Source organism: Pteronotus mesoamericanus, unplaced genomic scaffold (genome assembly GCF_021234165.1).
Source record: "Pteronotus mesoamericanus isolate MK-2021 breed Mesoamerican mustached bat unplaced genomic scaffold, CSHL_Meso_final contig_1, whole genome shotgun sequence".
NCBI lineage: Eukaryota > Metazoa > Chordata > Mammalia > Chiroptera > Mormoopidae > Pteronotus > Pteronotus mesoamericanus.
This window is the reverse complement of record NW_026554998.1, coordinates 2,381,843-2,402,544: the sequence shown is the minus strand read 5'-3', so window position 1 is coordinate 2,402,544 and position 20,702 is coordinate 2,381,843. Positions and strand designations below refer to the sequence as shown.

The window sequence follows — 20,702 nt, the reverse complement described above, 5'->3', positions numbered from 1 at the left end:
CCGCCCCACCCGGGTGGCCGCCCGACGTGGGAGACCAGCGGACTTCCTGGGGACTGACGGACAGCCCCGCGGGCCGACGGGCAACGGGAGCCCGAGTAAGCAAGGAACACCTTACGTCAGCTAGGACAGACCCCGCAGCGTGAGACGGTCTCACCTGAGTGGGCCAAGAGGGAAGAGGCCCCTAAACTGTCCCCAGGGTGGTGTCCTGCACACGAGCACACGGTCTGCAGCCTCCCCCTGCCCTCTTCCCCGGGACCAGCGGCTTGGCTCGGAGCAGCAGGTGCTGCCCCCGGGAGGCCCGCAGGCCCTGGCGGCACTCCCGCCTCCCTGCTCTCTGCAAACGGCACCGTTTCTTACTTCAGCTTTATTAGGAATCGGACAGCGCCGCATAAGGGCACGGCTCAGGCGTCAGAAGCGATGGCGCGGCTGGGGGCCAAAGTGCATGGGCAGGTTGTGCTCTAGGGGCAGGTGGACGGGGGCAAACTCGTAGTTGACCCGGATGTTGGGCAGAGGAGGCACGTAGGGCGCTGGGATGGGACCCATGTTGAGGGGGAAATTGTTGAACACGGGCCGAACCGGCGGCAGGGGGAAGGGCGGGTGTACAAAGGCGTAGGGAGGGATCTGTGGCTGGTGCAGGTTCTGCGGGACCGGTCTTGGCAGGGTTTCGATCCTCTGGACTTTCTCTGGAGGCTTCTCCAAGGGGGGCCCGATGCGTTTGAAGGTGTTCTCTGGGAGGGAGAGCGCGTCAGTTAGAACAGGCCGATGGTGCCCGGATCTGGTCCTGCACTCGGGCGCACACCCTGCCATGGGCCCCACCCACCCTGGAGCTGGGTGCCGGGAGCCAGGAGGCGACAAGGCCAGGAACCTGTGCACGTGAGCACACAGGAGAGCCGGCCAGGCCACAATGAGGCCCCTTAAAGTATAAATGTCCCATCGGCAGCTGTCACTAAGGACAAAATCATACTCCCACCCATGCGACCTTGGAAGGTGGAGGACTGACCCAGCTCAGAACAGGCTGAGCTTCTGAGTGACCCCCCTCCAGAGCCAGGCCCTGGGCAGCCGCCCGCACTCGCCACCTCCTCCCTTTGTGGCGCAGGCAGGCCTGCTGTCTTTCTAGTCTGGTTTGGCTGCACTTGCTTCCTAAGATGAGACCTGCCCCTCAGGACCTTCCTGCCACTGAGGAGACACTAAAAAGCCGTGTCTAAGCCTTCACTGCCTTTCCCACAGGAAACAGGACACAGGGCTGGCCCAGATCTACAGCCTCGAGGGCCTGCGCTCTCTGGGCAGTCCCTGGCGGGGCGAGTGCTGGGGCCTCCGGAAGGGCCAGCAGCGGGGAACGTGCTGGGCGCGGCCCTTCCAGGGTGGCGAGGAGCACTTGCCTCCATTCTTTCTTTTCTGCTCCTCTTCGGCTTCCTTCTGGATTTCCTCGATTAGCTTCTCATCATCTTCCTAGAAGAACAAGACAATAAACAAGCCGCACACAGTGCGGAGGCCCCACGGGGCTCCGGGGGACGCCGGCTTGCCGCTGGCCAGCAACGGGGAGAAGCCGAAAACGTGCTGCTGACCAGCGGGGTCTTCGGCCTGCACGCCACTCGTTCCCAGGTCCCTGAGAACCCTCTTTCTTCCTCACTGGAGGGGTTCCAGGAGGGAGCCCCTCTGAAAGGCTGGGATGAAGGCAGGTGGCCTTCTGGGCGCTGGGCCAAGAGCCTGTTTTGCTCGCTCTGTTGTAGGGTGAGCAGGGGGAGAACCTCTCAGGCAGCTCCGAGGGGCAGGCCGAGAACCCGAGGATTTGGGAAGTAGGCAGGGCCCGACAAAACCTGAGCTTATAGACTCGGCGCGCAGCAGCTGTTTGTGTGGAGCCCAGAGGTCTTGCCAAGTCGCCAAAGCGAGCTGGACAAATGTCCGCCGAGGCCGCAGGGCCCCGAAGCCGGCCTTAAGCTCCTCGACAGTGGTGGCCATAGAAGCAGCAGTGCCCTGCCAGCAGGATGGTGGCTGGGGCCAGGCTAGGATGCAGGCAGGAGGCGGAGGTGTTAAGAAGAGACCTTGCTACTTCCTCTTTCCAAACTCAACACCTGGTGGGCCTAACTGGCCCCTCAAGTGTGGATTATCCCAGTCTGGGGACAGGAGCTAAGGAGGGGCTCTGGGGCCACGCCAGGAAAGCAGGGCACCAGGTCTGTGTCATTCCCACATCTCCACCTGCCCCGGGCACTGTGGGTAGAGCGCTGGGCTGCTGGCCGGACAGACCGCTCTTACTGCGCCTACTTGCGCTGCGCGCGAGGTTTACTCGCTGCTCGATGGCCTAGCAGAGGCTTTTCAATGATCTGGAGTCTTGAAAACCCCAAGGCGCACGGCTCTTGCTGGCTGACGGCAAGGCAACTGCTGCGCCAGCGACGACCTGGAGCCTGTGGGAAGGTGGCCTCGCTCTCGGGGGCGGGGCCTGGTGGGGAGCAGAGGAGGGCAGTGTGGCCAACCCTGGACACCGTCGCAGCACCAATGCAAGCTGAGGGACAGGCAGGCCTGCTCTGTTCTTGGGCGGGGTCTTCCAGCTGCCTTCTCCAGGAGGTAAAAGCAGTCAAGCCAAAAATATGGGGAAGGGTAGCAGTGCCCACCGTGGGGGCAGGAGGGCACACACAGGTTTCAGCATTGAAGTGCCTGCTAGAAAGCCCCGCTTCCAGGAACCACGCGTGAGAGCCTGCTCGTGGCCAGGCGTGCTCTGGGCGAAAATGGCTTCAGGGCTCAGCCTGGATATTCCTGCTGACCTGAGGCTCTGGCTCATGACCCCCACGGAACCTCTCAGATGGGAACGGAGGGCCACAGAGGGGAGCGGAGGGGCTGGAAAGGACCCGTGGAAATTCTTGGACCAGTGGAGAGTGTGGCAGTCCCATTGTGCAGCTGAGCAATGGATTCTGTGCCTATTTACTTAGCATGTCATTAACGTCACAGCCAAGACAGCCACCTGTGACTTCACCGTACAGTTGTGAACCCTCAGGGGCTCTGGTGCCACGAGTTTATGCCATCAGCATGTGGCAGGTACCTGCTGTACTGGGCGCTGTTCTGAGTCTACTGGGCAAGCTTCTGACCAACAATGGAACGGATGGAATGCGTGGACAGCCACCAAGCGAAGGAGCTGTGTTACGTGCATAACCTAGGCTGCAGGCAGGGTGGGGGGCAGGGGATGGTGAGGGTGGCGGCGGCGGCAACTTCACTTCTATTCTCCAGGCCTCAGATACCAAAGGACAGCCTGGGCTCAAAGGTCCCCAAGGTCTCAAGGGTTCTTCCCAACTCTGACACCTGGTGACCCTCATCACACAGCCAAGTCTCCTCCAGCCACACCTGGCCGGGTGTTGTGTGCAAGGCAAGAGGAAGAGAGGTGACAAAGGCTAAGATCTCATCATGCACCTGAGAAGCTGCCAGGTGCCTGTGCACATCAGACAGTCCTATGTCCAGGAGGAATCCCAATGGGTCATGTCCAGCCCCCAGATAATGCATAAAAATGCTTAAAAAACAATTTCAAGACATGGTCATCTGGCCTCTTAGCACACATTCCACACGAAGAGCTTCCTGCTCTCCACGGCATTCACTAAGCCAACCAACACAGAAGGCTCCGGTAACTTAGAGCGTGGTGGGCAGTATGGAGGCCTCCACGTGACTGTCAAGACAGAGCTGATCAACCATCTAGATTAGGAGCTGGCAGACCTTTTCTGCCTGGTGCCAGTGGCAGGCCTAGCGAAAAGGTGAGACAGAAACAGAAAGGACAGCGACCGGGATGAAGGGCGGGAGTGCAGCAGCCCTGTTTCTCAGCGAGCGACCCGGGGTGAGTCCCCGAGCACCCGCGTCTCGGCTGCGAGGGCTGAAGCAGCTCAGGTGTGGAAAGGACTTGGCAGAAGGCAGGCATGCGTTACTGAGGGAGGGCAGGGACAGGGTGACAAATGGCAGGACAGAGTTTCAGCACAGGAGAAGTTACAAGAAAAAGTGCCACGTTACTTCTCGGCCTTCTGGCTAAGATCTACTGAAGGAAGAGTGGTGCAGGTTGGGAGAGGGCCCAACGTCTCCCTCAGTGGCCCTTTTTTTAATCCTCACCTGAGGACATAGTAAAACATCAATGGGACAGAGGAAGACTGATCGGCTGACTCTCGCACGTGCCCTGTCCAGGTGCCAAACCAGCAACCCAGGTGTGTGCCCTGACCCAAAACTGAACTGTGACCTTTCCGTATATGGGATGACATTCCAACTGAGCCAGTGGCCAGGGCTCAGTGGCTTTATTATGGTACAAGTGACCATACTCTGAGTCAAGGTTTCCTGACTCTGGTTACTTGTAAATTGTAACTATTAGCACATTGCCTTCACCATCACCACCACCTCGTCCCTGTTTCTCCCATATCACCTGAGTGCGCTCAGGCCCAGCAGTTCCCAGAGGGAGGCTCGAGGCTCCCGCCAGCAGACGGTAACCTGGAAATCACCCATTCCAACCTCCTGACAGCACAGAAAACCGAGGTCCTAGGGAAGGAAAGCGGGTCAACGCTGTGGCCGGTGGGTGGGGGATGAGGCAAATGCTTTTACGCTGTTCTCCGCGCCACTCAGATAGCTTTCCTGGAGAGAATCCACCGACAAGTCCGTGAAGGCGTTCCTGTTCCATGGTTGATCTGAGTGGAAAACCTGAAGGGTGTACACGCATCCTTTCATTCAGGAGTCAGAACCAGCCCTGACTAGTGTGGCTCAGTGGGCCGGGCATTGTCCTGTGAACCGAAAGGTCACACATTCAACTCCTGGCCAGGACACATGCCTGGGTTGCGGGTCAAGTCCCCTGTTGGGGTGTCTGGGAAGCAACTGATCGATGTTCCTCTTGCACATCGACGTTTCCTTCTTTCTCCCTCTCCTGCTCTCTAAAACCAACCAACCCAACCACCCTTATAGATGTATATTAGAAACAGAGCCAGCACCGAGCGACTAGCGTGCATCAAGGCCCTCCGGGGCTGGACGCAAAGCAGAGAGCAAGGCATACCGGGCCCCCCGGAGCTTCTGGCTTGGCTCTGTGATCACAGTTTAGTGGGCAGCCCGCGCAGTTCTGTGAGGATAAATGAAGAATGAGGGCTGAGAGGCTTCCCCTTTGGGTGGAAGATTCCAGGTCCTCTGTTGCATGGCTGAGAGGGTGAGCGGGAAGGGCACCTGCCTATTGTGATTAACGCTAAGTTTCCTGTAATATATACAAGTGCTGCCTGGTACAAGCCCGGCCCTGGAGAAGCGCAGCGTAAGCTCCAGTTCCCTCAGGTGGGTCCGAGCCCCTGGCCGAGGCGCGTGCACGCTCAGCTTCCCGATACGGATCTGCCAGCTTCTGGAGGGCGGAGTGGCCGGGCGCGCCGGGCAGAGGTTCCTCCTGAGCCCCGATCCTCCTCCTTCTGAAGAGGGCCACCTGGAGCCTCTTCCTTCCTTTCTTTGCCTTGATCGCTCCTGATCTGGCAAGGGGACTCAAGACCATTTGTCCCTAAGCCCTGCCCTTCCTCTGTGTAGGCAGTCTCCTTAGAGTCTGAATTCAGTCTGTATTTCACCAGAAAATGTCAGCGTTCAACTATTTTGAGCAGTGATTGTTACCATAAATAATGAGCAACTTGTCCGGTACACCTAGAATAGGTGTCAGGAGTTTCAGTTTTCAACTTTCTCCAACTGGCTCGAGCTACAGGACACTCAATGTGTTTACAAACTAAGATCTAAAACACTGCATAATACATATAGTTTTAGTTACATTTTTAGCCAAATATGTTAGACTCTAAAGGGAAGATTCCTTTCATAAGTAGTTTCTTTTAAGCATTTTAAATTCCTCAAGTAAAGAGTGAAGGCAAGCTGAATTGTACACTTTAAAAAATGGCAAATTTCCTTTTATATATATTTTAGCACAATTTGAAAAATTAATGTTTAAAAAAAGGGTGAAGCCCTGACTGGTGTGGCTCACTGGACTGAGTGTGGGCCTGTGAACCATGGGACCGCTGGTTCGATTCCTGGTCAGGGCACGTGCTTGGGTTGTGGGCTGGGCCCCCTGGTTGGCAGCATGTGAAAGGCAACCAATTTACGTTCCTCTTGCACTGATGTTTCTCTTCCTCTCTCCTTTCCCTTCCCCTCCCTCTAAAAAAAAAAAAAAAAAAAAAAAAAAAAAAAAAAGCCATGGCAAGCACATAGATATTTTGAGATAAAATGTGCACATTGCCCCGCATCAGAACACTTCCTGGGTTTGGAGCTGAGGGACGGATGGGGCTACAGAAGCCCTCCTGGAGAAGAGCTCCCTCGGGGCACGTTCTAGGCACCCCCACTGCCACCATTCACAGCGAATGAGGGCACCTGGGAAAAAGGCTCGCCATTCTGCAGATCTAGGACACACCTCGGGCTGGAAATGGGGAACAATGGGAGGGAAGAGGCTGGCGGAGGAGGCCGGCAGCGGCTCGCAGGATTAGCTGCCCTCCCACGGCCCTCTTGCAGGGCTGAGTCTGTGCCAGGAAGCCCAGGCCTGCGGGGCTCCGGGCTGGCCCTCGCTCTAGGCGCCTCACACAGGAGTCACCTTCTCAACAACCCCATGAGTTAGGTGCTACTCACTGACCCCCATGTTCAGGGGAGCAGGGAGCGGGGCCCCGTGGGGCTCAATCCAGGATGCCCGGCCCCAAAGCCTGAGCTGCCTGCCAAGGGCAGGGCAGGCAGGGTGGGAGACAGGCTTCTGAAAGGGCCGTGGCTTGCAGAGCGGCCCAGGAACCTGCTGGCTCAGCCCGCCCCACCCTGCCCCCATTCCTGTCAGAGGTGACTATTTTTAGGTCCTGCTTTGTTCTAGAAAGAGTGCATCTTACTCTTCTTGAAATAAAAGAGGGTTCTTTCTCTCAGGGATGGGCGGAACTCTGAAATTTCCTTTCTCCACCACACAGAGAACAGGGCAAAATAGAACACCTCCACTCAAGGAGATAAACAGCCAACACAGCAGAGGGGGCCAGGCCCCTGAGCAGTTTTAGGAAACCCTTCGTTTCTTCAGGTCGGCTCACCCAGGAGTGCACATGCTGCCCCCTGAGATGACCCGGGGGAGCCAGGGGCTGGGAGCGCAGAAGCCTCAGGGGCAGGCGGGCTCCATCCCCGAGGCCGCAGGGCTCGCTGGCGCATGGCCACGGAGGCTCCCTTTAGCCCTGACGGTGCTGTTCCGGGCCCACCTTGAGGTTGGAACGAACACGTCCAGACTTCCTGGCCTTATGTGTTTCCTCGTGGGGCCAAGTTACTCGCACACTACCGCGGTGTCCCATGGAATCTTCTCCTTCCGCCAGGAGAAACCCAGGGTTTGATTCTCACATGCATTACCTCACCAGAGAGAACTCCCGGGCACACTTTGGCCGAGGTTCCCGTCTAGAAGGCGGGCTATGCATACACGTCCCCTCCCCTACGTGTGCTGCTCCCATTCACACACGCCTGCTCTCCAAGTACCTCTCTGGGCCACACTCTACCCAGGAGCAACCAGCTCTGAGCATGTGGTTATGTGCCAAAGACACTGAGTGGCGAGGAGTGACACTGGCACCAGGACAGGGCCAGGTCTCCCTCTGGGCTCACAGCCCCCTGGGGTGCCTGGTCAGCTCTGGACCCGGTGGGTAGGCAGAGGCCGCCGCCCCGGGAGCGCACTCCTAGGGCTCCTCCAACTGCTCGGCCCTCTGCAGGGCTGGGGGGAAAGCCAACCTGCTGAGACCTGAGCCCCCTCACACCCTGCCCACCTGCTACTGGGGGCCTGCAGGAGGAGCAGACTGCTCTGTCGCACTCACTGAGCTGGATACCGACAGCCCTCGTGAAAGGCTGCCAAGGGTCACCCTGCCCCCACCTGGCGCAACTCTCCCTGGCCTCCGGTGTGGGCTTGAAGCTGAATCCAGTAGGTCTCAATGGGCCCTCTTCTCTGCCTTCCTGATCTCAGGGAACACGCGCTGGCAGATCTGTGGGCCGCACACACAGCAAGGCTGGGCTGCGATGGGAGGGGCGGACGCTGGTGAGTGAGCAAGATGTCTGTCCCAAGATGGGTGGGTCTCAAAAGACTGAGTGTAACAAGACGCCAGGTGCAGTAGAAGGGAGCCACCCGTGCCACTCTGAGGTGGCCAGGAAGACAGTGACGGGAGCGTGTGCAGCCCCCACGGGGAGCCAGTGCACAGGACCAAGGGCTGAAGTAGAACGGGGCACGGAGTATCGCCGCTCAAAGGTCTAGGCGACACTTTGAATAAAGAACGGAGCAGGTTGCATCTTCACAGAGGGAAGGCTTCCTTCCTTCCTTCCCCAAATTCCTGAGCTCAGCAGGATGCAGCAGAGCTGGCTGGCTCTGGCAAGCCCACTCCACGCTTCCTGGGGAGGTGGGCGGGGCGCGCGGCCTGGCGGGGGGCAGGAGGTGGATGGCAGGGCCTGGCCTCCGGGACACGGACTCAGCATGCAGGCGCCGGCCGGAAGGGAGGTAGAACTCACCAGAGGTTCTAATTAAAAAAAAAAAAAAAAAAAAAAAAAAAAAAAAGCCACAAAACCCAACTGCTTGACTTCTCACTCAACAAGGCCGCCTGCAGCTCTAGCAGGACAGCAGTAGAGGGGAGAACGAGAAGGTGGAGAAAATGCAAGTAGCTCACGGGAGACAGAACGTTTCCCGCAACCGAGCATGGACAAGGGCTGCCGGCACAGGCCAGAGGGGTCCGAGATTGACGTTCGGCACTTGGCACAGGGCAGTCCTGCCGAGGCTTCCAACGGTCCTTCTGAGCCTGTTTTCCTCAACATTTCTGTCAGCAGGGCTGGCCGGCTGCCTGCTCTTCAGCCTCCTGTGACCAAGGAGGAAGGATGGGTGACTTTTCTTCTTCTTCTAACTTCTTCTCCCCTTAAAAAGGTGACTGGGAACTGCAAGTGAACTGCTGCTCCCCTCCTGCAATACTGGGGGTGGGGTTGGGGGTGGGATCCAGGTCATGTGTGGCCACAGCTGTTGTTAATAAACTTGCAGTGATTTCATAAAAGGCTTCCAAAGAGCTGAGGATTTAGTTTCAAATTGTTCCCAGATCGGCTGCAGATCGCAAGCAACAGCAGGCCTGAACCCCCAGCTCCAGCTGTCCCTGCCACAGGAAATTGCGGGGAGGGGGCGAAGCACAGCCCGGAGGGGAACATGCCGTGCAGCTGGGGCCTGGGCAGCGCGCTGGGGAGGAGCAAGGGCCCGAAGGCCGGGCCGCTCCCGCGTGCCTCTCCATCCAGAGCTCCTCTACGGGGACCGGGGGCGGCCTGGAGTGTGGCCGTCTTTTGACTCCTTTCAGAGTCAAGTGCTCAGTCTGGGACCCGCTGGCATTTGCCGAACACAACCCACACCCATGGCCATGTGTCCTGGACTGAGCCACGCGTGTCCTTAGTCAAGTCTTCAATCAGGGACACCATCAGTTTGGAGCTGCCAGGCCCCCTTCGCTGCCATCTGCAACCTGCTCGGCAGGACAGAGTCCTGGGAGGACCCCGCTCCTGAGAAGGCCGCTTGGTTCACTGGGCGCAGGGCCCCGGGGGCACCTGTAGGACAGCACCTGTATTCGGGACCTCTCACTCCAGGGGTGGGGACTTCCAGGTAGAAGGAGCCGACACCGGGTCCAAGACCTGGGGCCCGCATGCATCCAGGTTCCACCGAGAGACCTGAATGTCACTTTCCTCAGCTGTGCAACAGAAAAGCAGTCCCGCCCCCGCTTTGTAAAGGAAACAACGGTACTTAAACAGTGACTAGAAATAAAATGCTCTGGCCAAGTGTGAAAGCTGGGGGAGGGGCAGCCCGGGCCTTGCTCTATCTTCTCTTTTCTAGAAGGTAAATTAAAAAAACTGAAGACAGAAGTGCGGAAGCCACCAGTCAGTTCCCGACCGACTGGAAGTCTGGTCTCTTTCCTCCGGGCAAGTCCCCAGCTTTTCCTCATCGACCCTCCCTGAAATGCCCTCCTTCCTCCCTCACTCCCGCACCACCTCTCCCTTTCCCCGACCACTGAGCCCAGGGCCTCCCAGTTGCCCTGAGCCCCCCCACTTGCCCCCCCACCAGGGAGACCCACTCACGCTCTGGCCCGGGGGCAGCTTGGATCATGGAGGGGAGGAGGCAGGCGAGAAGCTTGTCAAGACGCTGGGGACAGACGACCTGAGATGGGAACACACTCCCGTTTACTGATCGCCATCCTCAGCCAGTGCCCTCATTTGTGAAACGGGATGACACACATGCTCCTGGGAGCACTGCCACAGAACAAAATACGCCAACACATGTGGCCGGCCGGCCAGTGCCATGCCCTGCGGGCTTGGGAAAGATACCTAGGTCTCCTCATCGACAGCCAGGAGGTAATGGGTCCACACTGCAAACTGGGTGGAGAAGCCTTGGGTTTTATTTTAAATGAACATGCTTCTAACTCTTCTATTAAAAAAAAACAAGGTTGCAGAAGACAACTGTGCAGTCTCTGGCAGCCAAACCCCAAGAGCCACATGGACTCTGTATGTAAGGCACCTGGCCCCGCCCTTAGAGGCCGGACTGCCAGGTGGCTGTTCTGAACACAGACCCTAACAGCAAGACAAGACGTGTCAGCCCCTGCCACTCACGGGCCCAAGTGAAAGAGAGAAGAGCCAGCATATCTGGATCCAGTCACACCCCAGGACAGCCCTTCTCTCACAGCGAAATAACGTTCGTTCGTTTGTGTCGAGATTTGGCTTTGCCTTCTGACCCCTAACCCAGAAATCTGCGGTTTGCTGTGACTATGCTTGCTTCTGTTTTTTTATTTCCAAAACGACATCTTGTTTTTACAAGACTCTCAGTTGAATGTTTTGGTTTAGTTTTGATAACTAACAGAGAAAGAAAGTCACTGTTCACCCATGCAGCTCCCTCGCCCGGGACTGGTCTGGGTCCCTAAGCTGCCTCTGGTCCCCCAGGACGAAGTCTCCACTTCTCTCCAAAGCACCGAAGGACGCCTCCCCCGCTGACCAACGAGAGGCTTTTCCTGGCCCTGCGGGTTCATTAAGCGGAAAACAGGCTCTGGCGACAGGGCGTGCTTTGTTTCCCTGAACTTCTGAATGGCTTTGTGTTCTCAGGAGCCCCAGCAGATGCTGGGTTGGAATTCAATCGGCCGCCTGGTGAGAATCAAGGAAACGCGGCTGATCCCAGTTTTGATGGGAACAGGACACATGGAACAAAATCTCTGGCTGTGGCTACCAGAGGAAATGGAAGGGACTTCTATTTGCCTGATTTTCCTTTCCAGCTTTATTCTGAGCAAAGCCAGACCCTTTCTCAGGGTAGAAGACAATTCCAGAAGAAAACAAGGGGGCAGTCTCATGCTTCGGCACCCAAACAAGGTAACAACATGAGAGATCTTTACAATCAGCTCCACACGTGGGAAGAAGAGGAGGAGGCAGGAGGAGGGGGACCAAGAGCAGGGAGGAGGGAGAACAGAGCCGAGAACAGGCCAGGACAAGGACACGAGGCATCGTCCCTTGCGTGGTCACTCTCATTCTGCTTTGTTTCTAGAGACGAAACGGGGCAGTGGGAGGAACACTTCTCAGAAGCGGCAGCCGAAGGAAAAGCAGCTTATTTCCTCACGAAGTTCCTGGAGGTGCCCAGCTGCCCTGTGCCGGGGCGGCGGTGGGCGGGGTTCCAGAGAGTGAGCCAGCAGCAGCTGCCCCTGGCAGTGCGGCCGCAGAAGGCAGCGAGGACTCCCTCGCGCAGCGCTCCCACCGCGGCCAGCAACTGCGGCATGATTTCCCTCTTCGCTAAGCCTCCCTTTTCTTTCAGAGTTTTCCCTGGGCTATGTGGGGGCAAAGAGAGAGGCACGGGGGAGGCTTAGCAAGGGCCTCACGTCATCACAGAGCTGTGGACTAAAAGCAATTCCTGTGGCCTCAGCCCAATTTTCTAGCCAGTGAGGAGCTTGTCCCTGGTAGGCAGACACCTGGTTTCCAGAGGACTCACTGCTTTTCAAAACTGGTGGCTCTGAGGGTTACGGGCTGGCTACCAGGACGGTCTGCTGCGCTTTGCAGGGACCATCTGTGACCCTGATGCCCTTTCCTGTAGGCCGTGCTGGAGGGGTCCCTGCACCGGGGTGAAGGCTGGCGGCTCAGAGACTTTTTCTTTGGCTTATAAAGCATTGGCTTGCATTGTGTTTTAAAGATGGTTGGAATAATGATCAGTAAAAATAGGCAGGTTTCACATTAAAATACATTTCCAGCCTCTCTGGACAGTCTGAAGCCACAGGAACTGAGCACAGTCTGGTCCGGCAACAACCTGTAGGGGCCACAGCTTCTCCTGCTGCCACAGTCTCCACTGCACCCTGCTGTCTCCCGGACGTGGCCGACTTCACAGTCACCAGCCGCTTGCTCTGCTTGCCCCTGGGCTAACGGAGCTCTGCGACCCTGGCTGCATGCTGTGTTTTATGCCCCAGTCTTGCCATGCGTCCCCCTCCCCGTTTTAAACACAGGTTCACAGCACCGCGGTGTGTAGCTGCACACCATACTACTGCGAGCGCCCTGCCCCTGAGCTGCCCAACGCTGGTAGTCACTACACGTGAGGGAGAAATAAGCCCCTATTGGGTAGAAGCCACTGCTATTTTTGGGCTTTCTGATATTCAGAGACAAAACGATCCTTATTAATATAGGGACGTTTACTGATTTCTTATTGAGTCACGTCACTCTTTACATATCAACAACACTTAACTATATGTTGCACCAACTCTCGCTGGTTCCTCCATCCACACGATAGCCAGTACAACCGGAACACTTCCTGAGGCCCAGGTGCGCCCACCAGCCCTGCAGCGGCGCCCGCTACGCATGAGAGGCCCGTGGCCTGGCTCCGGGCCCACCTGTCACCCCACGCAGCGGGCTGCCTGCGAGCCGTGCAGCCTCTTCGGGGCCCCACTGGGCCGAGTCCGTGACGCTCCTCTGGCCTGCCTGCTGTCCCCCCCACCCCCCCCAAACGGTGCCCTAGGGTCGCTCCGCGGTCGGCCTCCTCCGGCGGCTCCCATCACGGTGCTCTCCTCGCTCCTACACAGCACTGACCGCACAAAGGACGCTTGTCTTAGACCGTGAGCTTCATGAGGCCGGGGTTTCCTGCCAGACTAGCCCTGGCAACACTGAACACTCAGGAACGAAAGTACAAATCTGTCATTTCTCTAGGGAATTGAAATGGTGTTTTTTTTCACACGTTAAATTCTTGTGGGTCTGTTTCTGGTCTCTGCTGTTCCTTTGATCTATCTGCCTATTTTTGTATTAGTCTATATGGTTTTGATCAGTGTAGCTTCATAGTAAAAATCAGTTTCATTTTCAAAACTACAGGTAATTTTTCAAGAAAAAAAAATCCTTTGAATTTAAAAGGGAATTGCAGTAAACTTTTAGGCCACTCCTGAGAGAACTGATCTCTCTCTAATACCAAGTCCCCTGTGAGGGGCGAGATGCCGCTCTGCCATCCAGGCCACTCCACTTGTCTCAGGTGGAGGCTGGGCCGTCTCGGGTCCCCCGTGGGCTTCGGTACCCTTCTCCAAAGCCTGTCACTTGCCCCCAGTTAGCGGAATGCTCACTGTCAGGCTGAACCGCTTTTTGGTAGAATAAGTCTCCTCATACGTAACATTGCTATTCCTATAGATCAACTTACAGTTGGTTGTGATAGTTTCAAGTTTAAAACTATTTTTTAAGAAGAACTGATATATTTTTAATATAAAACTATATAAGAACAAAGCGAATTTTTCCATATGTTCAAGCCTCTTCATGTTCTTCGATATAATTTTATAGCTTTCTTCATATTCTTTTTTAAAGTTCATTTCCAGTGTATTTTATGATTTATATTGCTACTAAGAATGGCATTCTGTATATTTATTTTGTGTCTAGCCATCCACAACTTCTAAAAGCCTTCTGATTATTTTGTCTTTTCTTAGGTTTAACATGGTGGATCTGCTTTTCTTCTTTACACATCAAAGTACTTTTAAGAGCATCTGACACATGTGGGCGCCCAATAAACACAGCAATTATTTTCTCCAATATCTGTACCTTTTATATTATTCTGTTAGCTAACTGTATTGACTAGCAATTCCAGAACAAAACGGTGGTGATAATCTTACATTTGACTATTTGGGAATGCTTCTATGTATTTCACTATTTTTTTTTAAAGGTTGGTATTTAGGATTTTATTTATTTTTACAGAGGAGAAGGGAGGGAGAAAGAGAGGGAGAGAAACATCAATATTGTGGTTGCCTCTTGTGTGCCCCTTACTGGGGACCTGGCCTGCAACCTTTCCCTGACTGGGAATTGAACCGGTGACCCTTTGGTTCGCAGGCCAGTGCTCCGTCTACTGAGCCACACCAGCCAGGGTTATATTTCACAATGAAATTCTCGTTAACAATGCCCTGACTGGCGTGACTCAGTTAGTTGGGCATTGTCCTGAACAGTAAAGGCATCTGCAGGAGACAATGGATCAATGTCTCTCTCTCACACTGATGTTTCTCTACCCCTCTTTCTCCTTCCCTTCTCTCCCCTCTAAAAATAAGTAAAATCTTAAAAAAATGCTAATAATGACAGTTTTGAAATATGAGTTTTAAAAATATAACATTAAGTAAAGCACCCTTACAATGCTACTTTAAAAGCTCAAATCAAGAATGGATATCTGATATTAATTCAGCATCTTTTTAAAAAAAGATGTTATGTATTTATTTTTTAGAGAGAGGAAAGGACAGAGAAAAACATCAATCAGTTGCCTCTCACACGCCCCCCAGCCGGGAACTTGGCCCACCATCCAGGCATATGCCCTGATCAGGAATCAAACCAGCGACCTTTTGGTTTGCAGGACGATCCTCAACTCACTGCACTACACGAGTCAGTGCTATCCAATGACATTTTACCATCTGAAGCTATCACGTGCTGAATTATATTAAGTGGTCTTAACATTGAACCACCCTTGCAGTTTTGGAACAATCTCACTTGGTCGTGGTTTCTATTTGCTGGTATTTTATTCAGAGAATTTTAACCCTAAAGTAATAAGTAGGATAAATTTATAGTTTCCTTTTTGGGGGGTGTCTCTGTTACATTTTGGTATCAGAACTATGCAGGTTTTATGCAAATATGTGTAAAACTTTCCTTACTTTTCTATGCTCTGAAATATTTCAGATGGCATAAAAAAATTTTATTCCCTAAAGCGGGGGTCCCCAACCCCCATAATGGTCCATGGCCTGCTAGGAATGGGGCCACATAGCAGAAGGTGAGTGGTGGGTGAGCGATGCTCCGCTCACATTACTGCCTGAGTGCCCCCGCCAACTCCATGGATACACTGTCCTCCATGAAATTGGTCCCTGGTTCCCAAAAGGTTGGGGACCACAGCCCCAAAGGATTCGAAGAATTTGCTCATACACTGGGCATGCTGCTTTCTGAGGAGCAGCTTTTTGATCGCTCTCTGAATTTTTTTTCCTGTGGTTACTGGCATATGTATTTCCTACCTTTTCACTGGTCACAATGTGTTTTGTATGCACTAAACCTCACCGTATCCCTTACTGATTGATATTCCCCCTACAAAGCAACAGGCAGCCACGCACTCTCTTACCGTGGGGTCAGTCCAGAGAGAGCACCGCGAACACTCCTGGCAGGGGGCTCCTGGAGAGCGAGGGTGCTGGCAGAAGTGGTCGTACCCACTGATGGACACGCGACAGAGGTAGCACATCTGGGCCCCACAGCGGCAGGACATGCGGTTGCAGCCTTCGGATTTGATGAGGCCGGTCCCACATTTGTGGCATTTTCTAATGCGAGCAGCAGTCATTTTTTCTTCGCTGAAAAAACAACAACACATGATTGGAGATAGCAGGGAAGACGAAGAAGAAAGAAAAATATGGCCATTAAGTATTTCTTTCTTCCCACGCATGACTCCTAGCCCTCCTGGTGACAAAGACTGAAAGGAACCTGTGTCCTGGAGGCTGAGGGCTGGGGTCAATCTATCAGTTGTTAACCCGGGGTAAATTCCTCAAACGACTGGAGACTCCGTTCCCTTATTTTTAAATGGAGAAAACCCAACTTTTGAAGATTACAGGTAAAATAAAAAGCACCTTGGCACAGTGCCTGGCACGTAACACTTAAAAAATGACTATTCTATTTATTATAGGAGTTTCTGTAGGCTTAAAATGGGAGAATAAACTCAGGGTCTTCCAAAGTAATGTGTTTCATGCGTACAAATTTGGATGATGGAGAGCCAGTTAGCCTACATCTTAGTTATATTAGCACCTTGAGTTTTTCAGTACTTGGCATGAGGGCGGGACAGACACAGCTGGGGACAATCCCCTAGCCAGGGGAACCCCATTCCCAGACTCCTTGCAGTGAGGGGTGGACACACAGGACGCAATGGGGATCTTGCAGGGAGGACCCGTTTCCCAGAGCGCTGTGACTGATGTGGAAGCGCGAACGACGAGGATCAGCATGGCAGGTCTTGGCTCTCTGTCAGGAGCCGGCACCGGAGAACTAAGTTACATCCACGGTACGTTCTTTGTAACACCGGTGCCGTGGCCTACCGCTGCTGATGCGTCTGCGTCCAGCTACTTAAAACCGAGTTCCATGAAGGTGGAGGGCAGGCTGTGCCGGCATGCCCCGCTGCACAGAGAGGTGCGGTCTGGGCGGGACGGTGTGCAGAGGCGAGCCCGCTGAGACTAGGGACGAGCACAGGGGACCGGAGGGAGGACAGCCCCGAGGTTGGGACTCACCCCTCTGCTCTGAGCAGTCCCGATATTAACAGTGTGGGGATGAGTTCTGACCTGCAGACGCTCTCCTAAGGCTGAGAAACGCAGCCACCTTCCCATGGCTGCAAGGTTTTCTGCTCAGTGAGAGGAGCCATGTGAATCAGGGGCAGGCGAGTGTTTTTAATTACTTATATTTAGAAGACTCTTGTGGTAGTATGCTCCTTAGAAGCCAGACCATTCTTTAAAAATAGAGAAATGCATTACGAAATTGGCTGCTATTCATTTAGGTCTAATTTTTGAATGACCCAAAATAAAGGCAGGCAGAAGTCTGGCTTAAAAAGAATTTAAACCCCGTGCAAGTTACAGAAAAACAAATGAGTTTCAAGTTTTGGCTGAACAGGAAACACTGTTAAGCAAAGTTTAAATAAAGTGAATTTCTTATTATCAGCTAAGTAACAGTTAACACATGTTCATGATTTCAGTCATTCAGCAACTGTGAAGGCACCTGTCAAGGATCCATGTTAAGACTCACAAGGTTTTCAGGAAACTTTCCAATTTGAAAAGCTGTGACCGAAACACAACTGCAATTTTCTTTAAAAAAAATTTTTTTTTTGAATTTGAGAGTGGGAGGAGAGCGAGCGAGCTAGAGAGTCGTTGATTTGTTGTTCCACTTATTTATGCACTCACTGGTTAGCTGGTGTACGTGCCTTGACTGGGGACTGAACCCACAGCCTTGGCAGTACTCTAACCAACCGAGCCACCTGGCCAGGGCACAGCTCTAATTTCCTACGGCACAGACTTTCTGTGTCAGGGCACCCCTGAGACCAGGCGCAGCTCTCGGCCACTGCACCCCGGCGGCCTGGGGCCGGCTAACTCACCCCCGGCAGCTCACAGGCTGCGCGGTGGGAGAGAGGTGCTGAAGAGCCAGGGCTGCGCAGTCCTCCCTGAGGGTCTGGGGAGAGGGCGCGGTCGCTTGCTCCGTTCACCACTCGGTCAGCTGCCACTGTGAAATAACAATGGGCGTGGTAAAGGAGGAAGGGCACTCCTGAATGGATGAGGACTGTACAAAGATCGCGTGCAACTCAGCATTGCTGTAATGTTCACACAGCTGTCCGATACTGCATGAATATCCATTCAAGTCTTTTGCTTTTGCAAAAGGAAGAGTCCTAGGTAGGGCCAGAATGGCCTTGTACCCAAAAAAGGATTGCTCTTGTGGGATGTACTGACTGCCTATCAAGTAACATAAGAATGCCAACTGGAATTGGGGAGAAATCCGTTGATTCTTTAGGATTTCTCTTTAGGAGAGTGATTTGGCAACGAGATGCTAAGTTAGGCAGGAAAGAGGCCCACAGGATGTGTTCCTGTTTGGAACAGGAAGAGAAGGCTGAGCTGCAGCTGTGTCTGCTGACCTCAAACAGGAAGATTCACTACCCTCCTCTACATAACCAAGGGAGACCCTACGGACCCAGAGTGATGTATCTCCCCATTGTTTAAGCACACTGGGCGCTGTTTTCACTTGTGGCATGTACAATTCAGTCTCCAACGGCTTTCGTTTATGCACTTTTTTTGGATTGATAAAATGCATGTAAAATGTACTGTTTTACCCATTTTAAAGTGCACAATACAGGAGCATTTAGTATACTGGCAGAGCTGTGCAGCCTTCACCACTGTTTAGTTCCAGAGCACTTTCATCGTCTGAAAAGCAGCTCCGTAACTATTAAGCCGTAACTCCGTGGCCCCCTTCCCTGCAAATGGCTGCTGCTTTCTGTTTCCAATGGGTCTGCCTATTCTGCACACGGCACATATCCATGTGCCTGTGGACATTTCATTTAAATGCAACCAGTTAAGATGTGGCCTTTCGTGGCTTCTCTCACTGGGTGTGTGTCTCACCCACAGCACAGCGTGCCCGAGTTCCCTTCTTACAGCCGAGGGATGTTTTGTTCTACGGCTATGCGGCTATACGGCACTTTTTAAATAATTCATCAGTTGGTGGACACTTGGGTTGTTTCTACCTTTTGACTATTTTAAGTAATGCTGCTGTGATCTGTGATCATTCTTGGACAAGTTTTTGTTGGAACACCTGACGCATCTCGTATCATTTATTATGCTGTAGTTTATGATTCAGCGACAATAAACTGCTTATAATTTCCTGTGTGTACCCTGCTGTTCCTTACTTTTGACACCTGGCACCTGGCAGGATTCTGTGGCTCTCTGATCCACGGAGTAAATAAACACTGTGTGGCGGGGAGAGGAAGCGGAAGCCCACAGAGCACTCCCGCCCTGTGGAAAGTAATACCAGGGTCTGTGGGCGCCTCTGAGATTGATGCCACCACCAGGATGCAGGGCCGCTGACGGCCATCGTGCCTCCTTTTACTTCTCTGGCCTAGAGAGAGAATGGGTCCTGGACCCAGTGCATCACTGGATGCCTAGTTAGGTGCTGACTGTACTTGCAGCTGCTGTTCCAGATGTCATTTCTCACCAAGGCAAGTAAACAAGAGCCTCTGGCAACTGGGATGAAGCTATTGAGCTGGAAAATGCTTTTATTCTCTGTCCAATAAGCAGAGAACACCAGAAGCAGTTGGCAAGAACCTTGAACATCTGTTATCCAATAGGACAACACAGTGGTCACTATTCAAATGACTTGCAGATAGAACCTGGTGAACAGGAAGTGGCAGGCACTCTAGGACACACTGATACGGTGTGTGCATGCCAGGCGGTGGGAAGTCAGTCTCTTGGAAACACCGAGATCTGTAATTCCTACGAAGGCCTGGTGACCTGGCGATCAGGCGTGCATCATTAGGCTACTCCTTCCAAAGCTAAGCACACGTTGCTGTATCTTGTGTCCCTTACCACGAAGAAAGCAGCCGGACACTTGGGAGGCCTTTCTGGACTTTGCAATCAACACAGATATTTGGATGTGCTGCTCTGATCCATTTACTGCTGATACAAAAGGCTGCGGGTTTAAGTAGGACCCAGGGCAAAAGCAATCTTCTGGCGGCTTTGGACCCAGCGGTGCTCCCAGGGTCTACGGCAGGCCAGGCACTGAGTGCGGCCAGCAGCAGAAACTGCCTGAAAGCCAGAATGGGGCTCTGCTCCAAAAAGCCATCAGCTTTTCTTCTAAGCAGCATCTCCTGGCCCAAGACTGGGCCCTAGAGTAGTGCAGGCGCCTGACCCTGGGCCCCAAGAACCAGTAAAGGGCTGCGCATCACCCCATCACCAGCTCCAAGTGGAAAACACCTGAGCAGGCCCAAGCAGGTCCTGAGCGCAAGAAGTTATCTGTTCGCATGCTTGCGCCACGTCTGTAAATCAGGGACTTCTGCTTATGGAAGCCTGTGGGTCTTCCATTTATGTCATGGGGATTCATTCCTTTAGACATTCCATGTGCCCAAAACCATTCTGGGTACTTTAATCTTCACAATAACCCTACAAGTTGATATGACTGTGCTCTGCACTTTACAGATGAGGAAACTGAGGCACAGAAATATTAAGAAATTTGCTCAAGGTTCTTAAAGGTAGATATCTATAGTGAGCACTCAGTAAACCTGTACTGACTAGATGAGTAATACATCCTTCTCAGGAGCAAAACAAAGGCCCCAAAACAGCAACAACAGAAACCCTCCCATCCTCCCAACTCAAACCAGAAACGACGTGTCCACAGTAACGAGAACAGATTTTTCGGGAGCCGAGTCATAAATCGGCTGAAAGACAAGTCCGAATGAAATGCTGACAGAGTTTCAGGCAATAGCACAGCAGCTGAAATCAGCGCACTGCTTGACAAGGTGGCTAATCTGAAGAAAGAATCACCTCTGACGTGTCAATCGAGTCAAGGCCACAGCGCCGGCCAGGTTGGTGGCCACTCTGACAGGTGAAGGCTGGCTGGCTGCGACAGGATTTGAGGAGGCAACGCTGGACTTTTCTAGTTGGGGCAGCACGTGTGGTTCCGTGTCCACTGCTGTACTGGTTTTCTACTGCTGCCATAACTGTAATTCCATCCGCACAGGCCCATCGCCGTGGGAGGTAAAAACAGTCACAGGTGGTGGGGAG

At 53.5% G+C, this 20,702-nt stretch overlaps 1 protein-coding gene across 2 annotated transcripts in view; it reads right to left on the bottom strand.

Moving 5' to 3' along the window:
- Positions 1-349: 349 nt before the first annotated feature.
- Positions 350-20,702, bottom strand: part of RNF216 (ring finger protein 216) — a 103,859-nt gene continuing 83,506 nt past the window's right edge. For both annotated transcript variants that reach the window (XM_054571572.1, XM_054571498.1), the window contains 3 exons: positions 15,539-15,761; positions 1,380-1,449; positions 350-728 (listed from right to left, as the gene is read on the bottom strand). In XM_054571572.1, the coding sequence (XP_054427547.1) occupies positions 409-728; positions 1,380-1,449; positions 15,539-15,761 (613 nt within the window). In that variant the 3' untranslated portion in view covers positions 350-408. The remainder of the gene's footprint in view (positions 729-1,379; positions 1,450-15,538; positions 15,762-20,702) is intronic.